Below are 18,580 nucleotides of genomic sequence, written 5' to 3'. Positions count from 1 at the left end.
CTCATAAAACTGTATCTTGATGTATGTTTGTTTTTCAATATCATTAACATCGCAAGATTTGTTTAGTTTACACGTCTGTAATGCACACCCCCCTTCAGAGTCAAGAACCAATCAAATTTTGTGAAGACAAGCGATCTGAGAGCGCRATTCGCAACGCTGYGATCGCTATCGCGTCCCGTGTGTCGGGTTTTCACCCTGGCTGCGATGACAGCCGCTAATCGCTGTAGTTTGTCGCTTCCCGTGTGTCGAGCCCTTAAGACTGAGTATACAACTGTTATACATATACGAAGTATAAATAATAATTTTATTCTAACTAATGGGGGATTCTAGAAACATTCAAGCATTTGCTCTTTGTGATACTTGTGGTTGTAGCTACAAATAGTCTGGGCAATATTGTGTTGAAGGATAAATATTCCACGTCTTTTTCAACCCATTTTTCTGCAATATCTGTTCTACAAATATTTTAATTTATGACAGTGTTATAAATGAAGRACAGACAAAGCTAACAAGTTGATTTTTCCCAGGCTTCAGCCGTTTTTTTTTTGTTTTGTTTTGTTTGTTTGTTTTGTAGCTGGTGATTTTTAGTCCTTGCTGTCTTGATTATAATACATGTGAGATCATTTTCTTTAAAGCTTTAAGTCTCTGACTTTTTTTTTCACTTGGATTGTGAATTTCAGTCATATAGCCATATGTTTTGGCTCAACCAAAACTTGAGACTTGGTCTTTATTCAAACAAAAATGATCAAAACAGCAAATCTCTGTGTGAGGATTTTATGGRGTAAATGTCAGAGTTTTGTTCTTGGAACGGACGATCAAAGAAGTTTGTTTGCCTTTTGTTGTGGGTCAGTGAGCAGGGAGTTCTAGTCTTCACTTGCTCRGCGTAACACCCTCAAAGGAGCCATTGAGCTGAAAGTGTTTCCCACTTGTTTTCAAAATGTAGTTTACTCGTCAAATCGGAGAACTTTGAGGTTGTGCAGTGGCACAAACAGGAAGACATGTGCTGTTAATCTTTTCCAGCTTGGACATTTACATCCGCCCTGAGGGGAGAGCCATTGCGAACCATGTGCTTGAAGGAACTTCGATAAGAGTTAATATTTATAATGTCGGGAAATCTAGTTCCAAGTGGAAACTTGCTACTTTAACAGCTTTTGTGTGTTATGCTGAGTAAACCTTAAACTATACTAGAAAAGTTTGCAAGAAGCCAGCCAGCATGTCTTTGTTTGACACTGGTTCTCCTGCATGAAAAGATCCTCAACTGGCCGACGGCAGATCTGAAACCACACGTGTGTAAAAAGCTATTTTCAGCTGACATTAACACAAATCAGATGCTGAAAGAAATAAACCAAGAGGAAAAAGAAGCCTCTAAAAATCACACCCAGCTTTTCAGTCATCGGGAACGACAGTCAGGAAACRGAAAAGAGGAGACTTTTCCTCTTTTAAATTTTTTTTTAACATTTGATGTTTTATACGCATCTTTTTGTCCTCTTATGTTTCACACCTTTTTTATTTATTCACATTTTAGCCTGGGCCGACTGCCCCTCCCTCCCTTGTGGCGGCTGCATCTCTCCGCGTCTGTCTGGCATCTCATAGTTGCCACTCCAGTGCTCGTCGGGGCCTTTTAAGCCGCCGCGGGTAGCTGACCTTATCGCCTGAATAAAAATGACTCATTAAAAAGCATCGGCGGCCCCGTCGTGCTGGGGGTAACGACAGCAGCCCACCTCGACACAAAAGGGTGCCCGGCTGAATAAATGGGCCCTGCTGTTTTAGAGCGCCGTGGGTTAGCGAGGCTTTGGAGCCTGCGTGAGTGCCGCAGTTTCTCATCCAGCGCAGACATTGTGGTGAAACTGTCAGCCATTTTGGAGGATCATGCTCAGCAAGCTCCACATCCTGAATGGGACATCCCTGCTGTTTTAGAGGAGTGTGGGTTAGAGAGTCTTGCCTCGCGTGGAAGTCAGACATGCGCCACAGTTTTTCTTTGCCCTGCACAGCCATTATTACAAAACAAACAACTATTATTGGAAAGTCTGTTCTTGATTATTAATTGTCATAAGATATCAGAGAGCTGGATTAAAGATAAGTGTCTTAAATAAAGACAGACACAGACAATTTTTTTCCTTCTCTCCTTGTTTTTACGATGAACTGCACAAACCAGGTCAAATCAAACACTTCCTTTTTTTACATTTCTTCACACTGATGCATGTAAATTATTACGTTCAATCTCTCCAATGTTCAACATGATGAGATACCGATTCTTGGCACTTTTAGCTTGCTGGGTACCAAGTTACAATCTCTGTAATCCCAAAGTGCTTTTTGTCCTGTCAAAACTAAACAGAGTGAGTATGATACATAGTCTGTTGAAGTAGCATTATGTCTCCTTAGTGGCTGCATTTATTTATGTAAAACAAATGATTTAGGAGCTGTATTCTGATTTATCCAAAATAAATTATACAGAGTCTGTTCAGAAATGTAGAGCTATTTTTTAAATTCCAAAGGAAAAAAATAAAACATTTAATCTGAAATGGGTGAAAAATAAAATGGTATACTGGCAATTATAGCCTATGGAGATAAATCAAAATTAGCATGTCGGAGTTTTACATATATTAGAAAAAACATTGGCCTAGAATGGTACATTTGTTGCATCTGTCCTAGACCACTCCTCCGTTATTTGTTTGTAAAAGGGTTGGGAGATATTGGCAAAAAAATTTATTACAGTTTATCGTGGCATTTWTCCGGTAATGGTTAATAGATGACAATTGCATGTTGTTGAAGTCTGTTACCATGTGTTAGAAAACTATACTTACAAATCATCAGTCAAACTAACGTCATCATTTTTATCACATCATCTCCTTTCAGCACTTACTCTGCGTCTTGTGGGACAGATCGACTGAGTGTGGTGGATTCTCGCCTGTGTAGATTTGTTTCCGTCATTTGCTTGAGGAGTTTGTTGTAGCCAACATTGTTTCCTTGCTCCACATTTTCAGGCTTTCCTCGTACTCGTGCTTAAACACGTTAGCATTAGTTGTGCGACGCAACGACTTGCATAAGTCACTAATCGCAGTAATCGCTAAGTGCTTAAATATTAATTGGTGACAGTTTTTCTGATCATTAATTGCACATTATGCAATTTTGCCCAACCCTAATTTGTAATATAAATGCCTGATTCTCAGCTCCCACCCAGTCCTCTCTCTCTCTGATCCAAACCAGCCATTGCGCCATCTTGCCACCCTCCACCTTATGCTTGGCAGACGTCCACCTCCACTGCGCTTCCTGCCTCTTGTGCTCCTTCCCTGCATTATTTAACAAATGACATTATGCCCTCCTGCTTCCCATCTTCTGCTCATTCATTCACGCGAGCGTTTTTCCCAGTCACGCTGCTCCTCTCCTTTTCTAGTCCCCATTTCCCTCCATTCATTTGTCCTTCTGTTTTTTTCCTCTCCCCTGATGCGGGGTTTCATTACACATCAATAGGACTCTGCTTACTGCCTTCTCTGCCAGCTCCTGTCTCTCTTCTCCCTCCTGCTGCTCAGGCTCCTTGATTATGTTATGTATTCCCTTCTCAGAATCCCTTCCCTCCTTCCTGCTTCTTTTATCTGTTGGTCTTTTTCCTCACCGTTTCTTTGTTAGCTGTTTTGTCCCTCCCATCCTCTGCTTCATTTCTCTTAACTATTGTTACCATCATCCAAACTGTCCCTCCTATGTTTTCCTCCATCGCCACCCTCCCTTCCTCTCCTTCTGTCCTGCTTCCAACTTTCCCTCTTTTGCTCTCCATCTGGCTGTAGCTCGTCTTTGTAGCCATGTTTCTACCTCACCATCTCCTTCTGCTATACATCTCCCCTCCAATCCTTTCCTTCCTCTCCATTTTCCTGAGTGCTATTGATGGAGGAGCTGGCTGTTGGCCAAGGAAAATGTGGGGCTGAAGTGAGGGCTCCCTGTTTGCTCATTTCTCTGACTATCTTTACTTTCTCTTCGTGTTGGTCTGTACATCTCAAGATTTTCTCGTCAGATTGTTTTTATGCACATCACGTTACTCCCTTCATCACTCAGCCTGCTGTCACTTTGCTGTCTGCCTGCATTTCCCATGTCACCAGCTTGCAAGGCCGGAGTGGCAGCCGTGGCAGCTAAAACTGAGCAGCAAACCTCTATTCTTTTTCTGGTGAAAGCATCACAGSACCGAGGAGCACAAATGAAAGTATACCAGCATGGAGGAAAGGTTAAAAAAGGTAGAGAAAAAAACAAAAACAAAAGAAAACCTGTACCTGAAAGGAGGATAGTTCAGCTATTTTATCATGTAAAGGGAAAGAGATTGCATCGGTTTTGTCCTTGCTTGCTCTTTATCCATAACTGAGTCAGCTCATTATAGGATCCCATCTTTGCCTTTGATGCTTTAGATTAAGCTTTGAACTTACACAAAGCAGATGTCATGTTTCTGAACCGCACATGCTTTTGCTCTGGCTTGTGGTGAAGTGTCATGCTGTGTTGTTAGRTTCAATTTTGAAAGGAAGTGCAACATATTTTTATCCATTTTAGATCATCTTGCCAGGCAGTCAACTTTGAAATATGTGTGGGAATGGATACTATGAGGAGTTTTCCTAGAATAACTCTTTCTCTAGTTATTTTAGGACATGATGCCCTTTTCCTTGAACAAGGAGTGTAATGTAGACTTTAATTCATCTTTTTCTTACTACAAATTGAATGAGATTCAAGCAATGATTGCATGTCAGTTATACTTATGTAATAGTAGAATCAGGTTWTTTATGTACTGCATATTTGCTAACCAAGGCCCTTTTAGGAAACCAGATATGTAACATTATTGATTACATAAACCAGTAAAAGCAAACATATTCAGTGAAATGGATGTTATTTTTGTTTTTATCTTCTACATGACAACGCTTTAGAACAGTCTCCATTGTCGAGTCTCACTCTATTCGGGTCCCGTCTGTTCGGTTCTGCTCAGGTGTGTATCCAAGGCAGTGTGTCCCTCATTTTGTGGATGGATCGTCATCATGCAGCTTCAACCATTGTGGTTTTATGGTCTGATAGACTTTTTTTAGTTATTATTTGTCATGGCACTCTTTATACCTGCACATGTTACCGYGGGCGGCCAGTTTGTCCAAAACCTCCCGGTATATCGGCTCATTTCTGAGCTCCGTCCAGCTTTCATCTCCTGCACCTCTCTCCAGGAAGAGTTTGCTGGGGGWGTTTGCAAGTTCTGCATCRGCTCAGCCAATCCCCGGGCAGCAATCTGCTGATGTCAAAACCGTAAGCACTCAAAACTCTGTTCTTTCTGCTTAGAACCACGCTGGAGGAGGCTCTGAAAGTGCAGTTGGAACCAGAAATGGAGACACATTTGGCCGAGGCTGAAACGAGGAGAACCACATACAGGCACACCCGTGGAGAGTGGGCTTTTGTTTGGTTGTTCAGAACATACCAGCAGAGAATCAGACCTTATCACAATATAGCTTTTTACCCCTATGTTTGTTGTTGTTTTGTAGKACAATACTTCTCATTTCTTAGATTCAGGAGTTTCATTGCATCTGAAGAGATAAGTGTAGTTGTTCCCAACTTAAGAAATACTTGATGCCATCTTYACCTTCTTCCTTTCTKTCTGCAAACTGGAGGAGAGAGCAGATGGTATCACCAGGCAGTGCTTGATCATATGTGTGCAAGCTCATACGTTAACACACCATATTTCTGTTCAAGAGTTGAGTTTAATTGGCTGATTTTCCAACAGTAGAGGCTAAGCTATATTAACACAGTCTCTCTTAAAGATTTGTTGTGTAGCACAAGTGGAATGGCTGGTGCTGCTACCTGTGATGTTGAACCTTTCTTACAACTCTGATAACCCACAATTCAGTGTGAAAGTTTAATAAAGACTTCCTTAAAATGAAGAAAATGCATAAATACTAGGGGTGCATCGATTAAAAAAAGTCACGATTCGGTTCAGTTCAGTACTTTAGTCTCACAGTTCAATTTTTTATACAAAAAAAGAGAAATTGCCATGCCCTTCTTAACTTGAAATTTATTTAAATTAATTATTTACCTTCAAAAGTACATTTCTTAAATGTTGCTGAAGGAGCAAGTTTCTCAGTGGATCTGCGCTCAACAATGCAGCATCAATTAGTCAAACACAGATCCTCTGAGCCTTCAACACAGAGCATCTTCAGAAGACAAGTCGATAAAATAAATTWAAAAAATCTGTATTGGTTGATACATAGTGAGTATTGAACCTGAAGTACTGCATTGAACGGTTTGATACAGATACATGCAATGTAAATACAGATTAGGGTTGGGCAAAATTGTACCATGTGCAATTAATCAGCAGTAAAACTATCAACAATTAATATTAACCACTTTGCAATTACTACAATTGATGCCATCTGATGACATATGTTTGTGTGTAATGCACTATCAGTATCAGGCGTACATGAGGCCAGCAGCATGAAGCAGCTAACCCTAACCCTACAAACGTATTTATTCACCTGAAACACCTGCATAAACCTAAGCAGTACGAGGAAAGCCAGAAAATACAGAACAAAGCCACGTCTGCCACATGCAACCAAACTGTCTTTCAATATTAGTTATATTAGTTATCAGCTGAATGCCACATTTAATCATGATACATTTTTATGTCAATTTTGCCTAACGCCAATACAGATTGCTGATCAAATCTATGTGGTTTGGAAAGTGGTAGTGATAGTTTTGAATCATCATATGGGTTCTAGTTTAGCTGGAGAAGACTTTAGTGCAACATTGTCTCTTTGATCACTGAACTCTGTCTTGGCTGCATTCAAGGGCTGAATGTTATTCTTTGTTTACTAGGTGTTGATTTCCCTAATTAAAGCACTTTTAAAGTTATATTTAGGAGCACAGTAAAGAGCCAGTGCGGTATCACTGTATGTCTTTGTAATGTCATGACAGCTCAGCTTTTCTTCTACTTCTAACTCACACCTTTCAGCCCTAAGATGTGTCATGTTATGCTATCTGTTAACTCCCCMCTGCTCTCGAGACACTGAGGTGAACGTAGCGCAGCGATGGGCTTAGTTAAGCAGGGCTAAATCTGATTAGACCCCGCCCCCACAGGACCAGCTTCTGGGATGGCGTGCTGCAGCTCCATCTCTGCCGCTCCAGGAGTTCAAGGGAAGGTTTCCAGGTTCTCTACTGCACTCGCCCATCCCCAAGTCCTCTGGTTTTCCAGGATTCCCAGTTCTGCCCCTCAAATGGGCACTGAAGTGCAACCAGCATATGWCAGACAAGTCTTTGGAGGAATAAGGGAAGATAGATTGAGGGCCAGGATGGGAAAAAGACGAGAGGCTGTTGAAACGGGCCTGTTCTTGTTTGTTTGTGTTCTCTGGGGACAATGCGTGTCAGTCATTTTTTGAGCACAATTAAAGTTAATGAGCTGTTTTGTTCTCGCTCTGGTGTGGGTTTTATTGGCAAAACACTGTCCAGAATTTGAGATGGGAATATTTTTAGCATTTTTCACGAGTTTAATAAGTTAACCAAAATTTGATAAGATTTTTTTCTTATGGTCGCACAATCAAGAATGTCCATCTTTTGTTTTTTATGTTGCAAAAAGAGCAGAAAATTTGCATACACAAAATAGCTGCAGAATCTTTAATCTATAATACTGAATATCACTCATCCTTGTTTTTGTAGTATAGTTCTTTCCGAGTTTARTGACATCACCTTAAACGACATTACATATTTTTGTGCGTCGAAGAATTTGGAACCTGGTAATTATCTTATTTATACCTAAAGATAGCAAATGTCTTAATTTTATTTCCTTTTTACAATATAATTTATWTTTTTCTTCAATAAATTCCTTTTAAAAACAGCAGTGAGAAAAGTCTTGTTTAGCATTAGTCATAGCACCAACTATTTTTATTTTATCTACATGATTTTTTTTAGTGCTAGGATTTAAATAATTAGGTATGTCATATGATTGATGATTAGTTTTTTTAAAACAGTTCCTATAATTTTTGAGAACAATTTAAAAAACAAATCTCATGATATGATCTTTTGATTTACACACCTTATTTTTCCAAGTATAAGTTGCAGGGCCGCTCAAACTTTGAAAAAAGGGCAACTTATAGTTTGGAAAATACTTTTTTATTGTTGTTTTTTCATCTGGTGTTGGTCCAAACCTACTGTACCTATATAGATTAGCAAACAATTCATTATAGATTATCAGGGAAATAAAYTGCTAATTACCTGTTGGATCACATGGAGCTAGTTCAAAAAAGGATTACGGCTGCATTTGGTTCAGATTCAAAAGGCACATAAACTTTTTCATTTTTGTTGCCATAGTTTTCATAGATACAGTACTTGTAGCGCTGTCAGTTTTAAGTTGCATATTTTGCTGCCTTTTAATAAATCGTGCCTTTTTTTTTTCTTGAGCGAGAACTTCAAAAGACGTTAAGGGAAGCCGTCGATTCATAAAAGGCCCACAAATACGAGCTTTCCGTGACAACCAAGACATTTTAAGGTGGTGATTCATCTCCGTTTTTTTTAGTCTTCCCAGCCTTTAGGCTTTTCAGTACCAACCTAAAGCATTGCTAGCAATGCAATAACCTTAGTCATCACGCTGGCCTTTTCTAACTCTGACCGCARTGATGAATGTACCTCTGCGTTCAGGTACTGACCTGCCCTGCATGTAGGAGCAAACTGAATGGTGTTTATGCAATAAAGTGAATGTGCGTGCKTGTGTGTATTCATTTGGCTCAAAGCACAGCAATAAACATGTTAAATCATATGTTTCAGATGTCTTTTTACTCACTTCAAAATCATTTATCTTCTTCCTGTCTCCTGTGCTATCATTAGGTSTTGTACTTACTCCCAGTTTCATCTTTCCCAGATGAAACGGTGCCTGGACTTGTTCAACAGTAGCAACTTTACAAACAGGATATAATTTAAATTGGACCTATTCTAACCGGCTCTCTGCTGTTGTAATCCTTTGAATGGGAGTCRAGTTATTATTATTACCATCATTATTATCACTGTTAAGTAACACATTCATCCTCAGTGAAACAGAATTTAAGTGTGTTCAGAAGTCTTGACAAATTAGCGGTCAAAAACGTGACTCGTGGGTGCGACAGYGAAATCTTGCGAGTCATCTTCGGTCTGTGTCTAATGAGCACCATTAAGGCACAAACAATTGTCAAATTAAAGGAAGGGAAGCGTATCTCCTTCTGCCTTTTATGCCAGAGTTTTAGATCATCTTATGTTGAGAAATGAAAGTTGTGTCCATTTTTGTTAAAACACGTCAAACGTTTAATTGCTGCAGTCTTCTCTCCTAGATCTAAATCTTCATCTTTCAGCTTCGCAGTCCTTGAAACTTGTGAGAGATGAAAATACAGTGTCCCGTTGTATCCCCACTTAGCCTCCTTTTCATTATTCTTTGCAGTAACCAGGCTTGCTTGAAATCTCCCCAGTTGATTTGCTCACTTTGAGTCCGACAAGCTTCTGACTGACGCTTTTCAAGAATTACAAGAACTGCCCCTGAGAAAATCAAGCCTGTGATACCTGTTAAATCCAGTTGTCTGTCTTAATTACTATTGACTTCTGCCTCGCTCTTTGACCTCATTTGAATTTTGTTCCTTTCCATTTAAAACTCTGTCAGGGGCCTGCGTTTGTTTGTGTGAGTTGCTTGCTAAATTTTTAATCGGGGCCCTCTCGGTTCGACTTGCTGAGAATGTCAAGTCCAGGAAAAGCTCTCCATTTCTCACACTGCCTCTGGATTTTAATATATTTATTTATTTTTTTAAAAACCCTTTGTTAGGAGCCACACATCAYCTATGTCGACTCGGTGAGCAACAACAGCTGTGACCAGCAGGAGAAAATGCAAATTTAAAAACAAATAAGTCGCTTTTCCTTTTCTCCTAAATTGGGCCTTGTGATGCTGAAAGAAATGTGCCGATGCAAGATATGACGGACTTTTCTGTGAATGTGTTTAGATTTGCTGCAGTTTTAACATTGACTGCAGATGTGCTTGGCTCAAAAGTATTTTTTTTTCTCTTTTGTTTGGAATTATTACAACTGCATGTTTTTCCTTTTTTTGCAAGGCTTTCTGCACTGTCAAACAAACTAGAGCTTCTATAATCGTATCAAAAGAAATATTCCCTGTTTATCCTCCATCACTGCAGCAAATCAAGAACAAACAACAAAGAGCTTTATTAACACTGTCAGATAAACAGTTCATTCCCCAAAGACAAAACCTATAAAAGCAGTTTTACAATCCAGACATGATTAAATGACTTGAAATAATCTAAAATCCTCGTGTCGAACGGATTTAAACAAGTGGATGAATCTTCGGTTGTGGTCAGAYGCTCAACTGTTTTATCCTTTTGTGTTTTTAGGTTCCCTAGCCAATGGGCAGCTGAACGGCTCGGGGTCAAAGGGCATCCACAAAGAAGAYGGGTCCTTGCGCTCTCAGGGCCTGCATGGGAGCAACAAATACAGCGAGGACAGCCCTGCAAAAAAGAGGTGTGTATTTTTGTACAGATCACAAACTCTGTTTTTGTCTCACTGAATTAAAAAAAAAAAAAAAAAAACACAGAGACTTGTAGTTTCTGCTTTGGTCTCGTGTTTATTTGTCGTCCTGTTGCTCTAATTTTGAGTCTGATGAGAAACGGCACAATAGATATAAACGTCAAATGCGGCCGAGTTGTGAGGACTTTTCCTAAATTTTGAGGTTTCGCGAGTTTACCCACGAGACCGGYCTCCTTTCAAGTTCTGCTCTTTGTTTAAAGCACCCACGGTTTATCTTCCTCTTTTTCTCCACTTCTCTTTCTTTCTGTAATTTATTAGCTCCCTCTAATCATAACTCTTGTATACACTCCAGCATCCCTAGGAAAAATCATTTCAAAGTGTTTTAGTGCAACATTGTTTATTGCCCTGATTTATAAACTGCTCGTGTGCATCCCCTCTGTCAGATTTTCATGTTTTCTCCTCAGAAAGCTCTTCCTTTTGCTCCTTCAGTATTTTACATTCAAACGTTTWATTTTTTAACAAGTTTCTTTTAGCTTAGTGGCATATTAGGCAAATCAGTGTAAAATGTGCTGAAAAATTTCTACMTTGGAATTCCCAATTGCACAGTACRCTTTAAACAATTAGGGATTAATCAATTGGGGAAAATGCTGTTTTTCCTAAACGGTTGCAGTTTAAAACAATGAGCTGTTCATTTTCAGCCTTCATATTTTATTGTCTTAATTATGTTGGTGAAAAATAAGTAATTTCCAAAGACAAATAAATAAATAACTGCAGGCCTTGACAAACATTAGAGGAATATGTAGAAAATGACATGCTTTTAATGCATTGAGCTTGGAAACAACAACCTGAAAAATCTGATTTCCAATAAATTAGGGTTAACGGAGTTTCCAGTAATATTAAAAGCCATGGTGTGTCCTAAAGCTTTTGTTTTCTCATTTGCTACAAAAACCCTTCATTTAGATTTAATCTCCTTTGTTTTTGCAGGAAAACTATCGGCTTATTTTTCTTATATTTTCACCCTAAAGCAGACGGCTGCTGTTGGTGGCAGGTGTGTGTGTGTGAGTGATGCACGCCTGCTCGGTTGTGTGTGTGTGGTTTTGTTCAGCCGCTGGCCCCCCTCACACACATTAATAGGGCATCCAAACATCAGTGTAAAGCTGGAGGGGGGAGTCTGGGTTGGAAAGCGGGGGGCTGGACTGCAGCAGATGTCTTTCTGTAATGAGCATACTGGCTCCATTCACTGCATGTCAAGCACCTGCCTGAGTTCTCCTAGCTGTCATTTGATACTGTAGCTTCAAAATCTCAGTGTGGTCATTACAAGCTTTCGCCTACCTGGCTTTGAAACAGGTGTCTGCGGGACCGACTTCATTTAAATGTTTCAGGAGGCTGTTAGCTAAAGTCAAAACATAATTTTCCTTTCGAGGCTTTAGAATTTATAAAAATGATAAAGGCTTAATTATTAAATGAAGAAGAGCTGCAAAAATGGGGAAATGTTTTTTTTTACTATAAATAAAAGAAAATAAGACTTGACTAAAAACATTAACAAAGAGTTCATATTTGCCTCTAAATTCTGATTTTTAGCTGTCTGATTGTGATGGAGCAGCACTAAAAATAGATCTGATCTCCTGTGTGCATTGACAATGTTTTCGCTCTGGACTGTTTGGTGGTTTGAACAGCAGCAGTCTGTCCTGATCCTCAATGTRGGACTTTGTAACTTTGACTTTTACAAGTTCACCTCATACCTCATCGTTTCAAGTGCGCCCCTGAAAAACCTCAGTAGGACTAAAGAGCTGTAAACCTATAGGGAGGCGTTTAGGTAGGATTTTAAAAGATGGCTGTRGCCTCATTCATAAGACAGCTCAGTCCAGGACTGATGCCTGTTCTGTCCACCTTGGATCATTCAGAAAAAACCCAAGAAACAAGTGAGCCCAGAGGCTATTGACACTTTAAGAATGCCCCTCACTCCACTTATGATGGATTTTACGAAATTTACGTAAAGAAAAAAGTTACCACCGGACCGGGAGCAGAGATTGTGACAACACACAGCAACTGCTGATGCTGTAATACCCACCTCCTCTATCCAAGCCGGCACTATTTATTCTTCATAAAATAATTGCAGCTAATGAAAGTTTATGAAATTTACAAAAAAAAAAAATACATTAATGGATGTAGATGTCGGTTAAGTCTCAGCAAACAAAGGTTGGCGTGGTGTCACGAGGCATCACTAAATGAAAGGTGTCGGAAAACTGAACTGATATTTAAATGCCTGCCTATAGGACTGGAAAAAACCAACTCTCCTATGAATATTCAAAGCAAAGGTAGGGTAGGTGTGATGGAGTGTAAATAGTTTCAGGTAGATGCTTGTAATGCTAAAATGAGAGCAAAGCATAGAGCCCTTGTTTTACATAAAAAAAATTTTTGCACCCTTTTTTATTTGTGATCTGTGCTGATTACAGTTCATTACAGGGCAGCCTGTTTAGAGGCTTTTATCACTTCACAAATGCACAAAAACAGCGAGTCTGAATGAAGAAATGCTTTCTATCTCATGCAAATGAATGAAGTCAAGCCAGTCAATTGCAATGTCCTATGCATATTTTTAAAAAAAAGCTTTTGTGTATTCATGTGTGTGTTTATGTACGTAGATGAATGATGACTCTAGTGTCCTGGCATTGAGTCTTCTGCTCTGTTCCTAAACAGAACTAATTGTGATGATGCCAGGAGCTTTTTACTTTTGGTAGCAGACAAAACAGACGAGGAGGGAGAGGCGTTCCTCGGCCGAGTCCAGCTCCGAGTGAAAAGGAGGAAGTTTGTGTGGAGAAGATGAAGGGATCAAGTCTAGACCGGGAGAGAAATGCTGGGTGGGGCAGCAAAGACGGAAGGACAGGTGCGGGTGATTTTTGGCAGGAAGCACCGAGCTTTAGAACTCTTTGAGATCAGCCCTGTGTTTGCCTTCCCATGCTCCTGAGATCGGTAGAACGACTGGCAGCACATGCCGTCAAACTCGCCAGCTCATTGTAGGCCTCTCTCACCAGCATGACCATATTCTCCCAGTGAGGTTCCACTGCCAATTTTTGGTCCCCCACACACATACATTCATGTTTGTTCTTCTATTCTCATGGGTCTTTTCTGACCCCTCACCCTAAACATAACCACCCCAGTACATACCTGACCCAAAATCTGGCCTAAACTCAGTTCACACCTTAGTCCTAACCCACCTGACCCACCAATGATATTTCCCCCAATGGGGACCCAGTTTTTGTCCCCATATGGAGCAGTGGGCCCCCATCAGGCTGTGTGTACCAGGAAAATAGTCAAAAATTGTCCCCAAAAACATGTACACACACACGCTTGCCATGATTTACTGACCCAGATACAGCCCAGCACTTTTGTTTGTATTCATTATTAGAATTATGATGAAATTAATGTATTATTTATCACTAAACATGATCCTTCTGTTTCTGAAATCAAGTATTTGTTAGAAAATATATATATTTTTAGCTTTACTCATTCATGGTATGGTTCCAGTCTTAATTTCTAGTGAAATTTCCTCTTAAAAGCAGTCATAGTTTTCACACTTAGTCAGCATCTCAAATAAAAACGAGTCACTGATTTTTAAAATAATTTTATTCTTAMATGACTTTCAAGCTATGATTTATTAAAACCCTAATTATAGTTTAGTTTTTATATATAAATTGTGTGAAAACCTTTCTGGGGTTTGCTGTTTATATAAATATTTTCTTAACAGTGGTGAGCACGTTGACCGTTTAAAACGAGGTTTATAGCTGACATGTTGAACACCAATGGCGCAATCACACCGTCCCCACCCCTTCCTGTTTGCCCCCCGCTGGCACCCATTAGTGCACCTCCAAATTTAATTTTTTTTATTTGAACTCTGCACAGCCTACGCGCACCATGCTCCAAGCAAGTACTTTTAGTCAGTCAAGCTTCTCCTCCTTTTTTACATTTCAGAAGTTATGAAGTATAGCCACGTKTACTTGTACTACACCAACGTAAGTGTCAAGTATAAACAAAAACACTGTTTGCAAGGGTGCATGTGCTGTCAGCTGAGCCTTGGCAAGGCAGATGGATTTTTCTGAGCTTTTAAACCTGATTAGAAAAAGGAGTTTTGTGTGTGAACACAGTCAACATTAACTGATCCAGAGCTGTGTTGTTAGTGTTTAATTCTTCTGCCTAGTTTGTTCTTTATTGTTGGACAGATGATTCATCCAATTATCTCATCTCTTCCCCAAAGAGTTTTCACTTTCCATGTTGGCATTACGTGGTTAAAATGWTTTTTTTTTTARCAAAGTTTCCCTCTCCAGTAGCGATGCTGTTTCGTCGTTAAGCCGTGTGCTGAAGCAGCGCAAACGTGTGGTTAGAGTGTAGATCACGAGTTGAGAGCCCCTCTTAGACTTTTTAACTCGCCTGCAGTGTTCTCTCACTCTTTTTCTCTGCTCCTTTTGTTTTTTTTGTCTGTCTTTTTCACCCCTCACTTCACTGAACCCCAGATTCGTCTCTTTGAATCTGTTCTCTGTTGTCTGTGCCAAGACACACTCTCAGCTGCTGCCGCTTGTTTTGTTTCTGCTTAATGAATGCCAAGTGTGCACACACACACACACACACACACACATACACACACACTCTTGTCTAGCATAACCAATGACTCTTGTCAGTAATGCATAATCACCGTTTCCATTTATGAGGGATTATGTGTGTGTATGTGCAGCCTCGTGGGCACATACACACCGTACCAGTGTGTTTTAGCACCAGTAAGAGTCTTAATATGTCTTGATGCATTTTGGATTGTGAGGAAAAGTGTGTGCGGCACAAACACCTAGCTTTACTACCTGCACCTAATGGGCACATGAACCTAAAGTGTTGATGAAAATAAACACAAAAACCACATTTACTTCACAGAGAGCTAATGTGTTTTTATAAAGATTCACACACTTTCCTACAYACACCACATACCCAGGAATAGATGTATAGGAGGGAGCTGAAAGGCTGGTGAACTCAGCTTTTAGTCAATTAAAATCACACACTTAGTGTTTTATGTCAGATGGTGTCTCGGACTACTTTTAAAACCCCATCGAATCTTAAAAACACAAGTAAATACTATTTKTGCCTCTTCGCTTGGTTAAAAAAACTTGACGATGAGCATGTCCGTATATATAGTGAAGTATATACACCAGCCTTGCTACATATTTAGTATATTTATTACACCCTGGCCTGGTCAACTAATGCTTTTAGGGCTTTTTTGTGAGAGGGCTCATTTAGTGAAATGGTTAGTGAAATATTTTTCTCCTTGCAGGCTGGACTTGCAGACTAATGACTGTTTATTTGTGTCTGGTGGGCCACATGCTTAGTGTATATATGTGACCCGAGTCTATGGGTGGGCTTTTTGCATGTGTGTGATGGTCACAGGGTTCACGGGTCAGTCTCTGCAGTGCCATCTTTCTTCTTAATCCACAGAGACAGAAAAGCAATAAACACATCGGTTCACTTAGGACTGTTTACACTGAACATTCATCATTCATTTAAGTTTTTCCTTTTTTTTTTTTTTTTAGAAATTGTCTTTTGTTCAAAAGTGTTTTCAGGCTTTCCTGAAAGTTTATCAAAACAGCCTTTCAAGGTAGCGTTCTTAATTTTGGCCGCCTCTCTAAACACGTACGTTTTCCAAGCTGTTTTGGAGGCGAAATGGATCCAAGCAAAAATCTCACACACATGCTTTCGTGGAGCCAGCTGAAGTGCGGTAGCATTTTATCAGGACCATGTGGGCCATCTGGAGCCAATTAATAGAGCCCCTAAGGTACAGTTCCTGGATCAGTGCTCCTCTCTTCAAACCATAACCTTTATCATGGGAGGGAATACAAAGCCTGATTGGAGCGCAGCCTCGTGCTGATCATCTATCAGGGGCTGGACGCRCCGTACATGGACCCAAGACTCTGTTTTATTTAAGCCTTTAAATTTGTCTGAAACTTTAATAAATCAAGTTTATTTATTGAGTTTATTGAGGAACATCTTTGAATATTGTTTCATGTTTGATTCTCTACAGTGCTTTCTCTTACTTTCTGTGCTCAAATTGAATAATTTAATATTTCTATTTCTGCTTCACCCTGGTGACCGCTTGTATTTAAGTAACCGGACTGTAGAGTTCTTTAAAAGTGTGCGATTTAACACGGGGACAAGCAGCTCATGTTCCAGTTGCCAGTCTTATCCAAATATCTGGTTACAGTGGTACAGCAAAGGTCTGAAACCAAACCACACACACCGTCACACATAACAGCCTGCATGCTGCAGGGGACCACAGTTGTGACTACCATGTACAGAATGTGACCTCAGGTCCACAAAAAGATGTCTTTAAATGTTTTTGCCTTTTAACTTTCCTCCTTTAGTGCTTTGTTCTGTCTCCTAAGCGTCAGTGTTGGAGTGTAACTGAGGGGAAAACATAAGCTTTTCCTGGAAAGATGGTAAATGAAATGTCGATTGCAGTGAATTTAAACATCACAAAATATATATATTAAAAAACATGTTGCACCTAGGTTAACATTCTTATATAAATAAAATAATATTCATAATTTCTCCCTCCGGACCTTCTGCTGGAAGTCACGCAGAGCAAAGCCCTAAAAACCGTAGTTGTTTTTTTCACATCTGAACTGAAGAAGGGAAAACATGTATTTTTTTTTATTTAACTGAGGCTTAACTGTATGGCAAGCCTTTTTGACATTTAATCAGCTTCACCACACTCGCATTCCAAATATCTGAAAATGCATTATGGATGTCAGAGTTACCATTGAGTTGTAAGGAGGCTCCAGTTCAGGATATCTTACATGTACTTTTAGATATAAGATAGATTCAACTAATGCAAAGTAAATTGCGTAGTTTTTCATGTTCTGTAATTTTTATTTTAAAAAAAGCTGCACTTTTTTWAAAGTTTCATAATGTTTTTTCTGTCAATCATCATTTTGTGTTTTTATTTATTTATTTATTCATTTATTTATTTATTTATTTATTTATTTTTGATGAAATTTTGAACATTTTTGTTTCAGGCAGGTAAAAAAAGAGAGTTGAACCCTGCATCTCATCATCTCAAATGACCCTCTTTGGTTTTATTTTGTCTCTTTCTTCGCTGGGATCATTTGCTGACAAAACCATTAAATAGTTTCAGTCTCATGTTTGATATTAGACATTAGAGCGGTTCTTTATAAGGTGAAACACTGATGGAAGGGAGGAGGGGACAGGAAGAGATGAAGGGAGGATGGGTGGATTAGAAAGGGATAAATGGGGACATCCTGCTGTAATCTCTATTTTTTTTTCTCTCCCCGGTATTGAATCTCAGTTTCCTCTCTTTTCCCGGCCACTTCTCTTCATCTCTTCTCTCATTCTGCTTTAATCAATGCTTTCAGTCTAATTTTACCTTCAGTAAGCTTCACCTTCCTACAGGAGCGTGGTACCAATGAGGATTCTGTAGCTGGTCTGGCTTGGGAACACAGCGTACCCTGACGTCTACATACTCACACACACAGTGTTCATCTGAGTACACTGAGGGATAAATCAGGGGCTTGTGTTACACCCAGCTTTTAGTACAGTGGTAGTTCTTACTAAACAGCCATGTCACAGCAAATTGTTCCCATGCTGATTTCTCAATATTCACTCGGACTCTTCCTGGTTATTCTCCTGTTGTCTCCTGAAACGCTGCTTCTAATGAGAAAACCATTCTGCATGGATTTATTGGCAGAACTTTACATCGCTTTAAAGAAAATAGGCGTTAATTAGGTGGTTTTATTCTCCTGTTTTCTGGCACATTAAAAATGATTTTATCACTTATCTTTTTTTTCTTTTCGCCCTGTGAATTCTGTTTTTAAACGAGAACACGTCACCTTTTTCAGTAATTACTTGTTGCTGGAGTTGCTGTTTATGCAATAAGAGGTGCTACTGTTTTATTTATCTAATCTGCTGCTTTTATATTCTCCACAAACCCCCGTATTATCTCATCATCAGCGAAGCGGATCCCTTTTTATTACCTTTTTTCTTTAGGCATGTCCTCGTCGTTAGCATATCATTAAACAGGAGACGAGCTGAGAACTGACAC

At 39.5% G+C, this 18,580-nt stretch overlaps 1 protein-coding gene across 1 annotated transcript in view; it reads left to right on the top strand.

Annotated features, from left to right (window-relative positions):
- jarid2b (jumonji and AT-rich interaction domain containing 2b) overlaps nt 1-18,580 on the top strand; it is a gene marked incomplete at its 5' end in the record, with an annotated part of 99,097 nt that overhangs the window by 48,862 nt on the left and 31,655 nt on the right. The window contains 1 exon segment of the mRNA XM_014005876.1: nt 10,356-10,482. Coding sequence (XP_013861330.1) covers nt 10,356-10,482 — 127 coding nt within the window.

The sequence above is a fragment of the Austrofundulus limnaeus genome, unplaced genomic scaffold (genome assembly GCF_001266775.1).
Source record: "Austrofundulus limnaeus strain Quisiro unplaced genomic scaffold, Austrofundulus_limnaeus-1.0 Scaffold32, whole genome shotgun sequence".
NCBI lineage: Eukaryota > Metazoa > Chordata > Actinopteri > Cyprinodontiformes > Rivulidae > Austrofundulus > Austrofundulus limnaeus.
The sequence above is the reverse complement of the archived record's forward strand: the minus strand, read 5'-3'. Positions and strand labels throughout refer to the sequence as shown.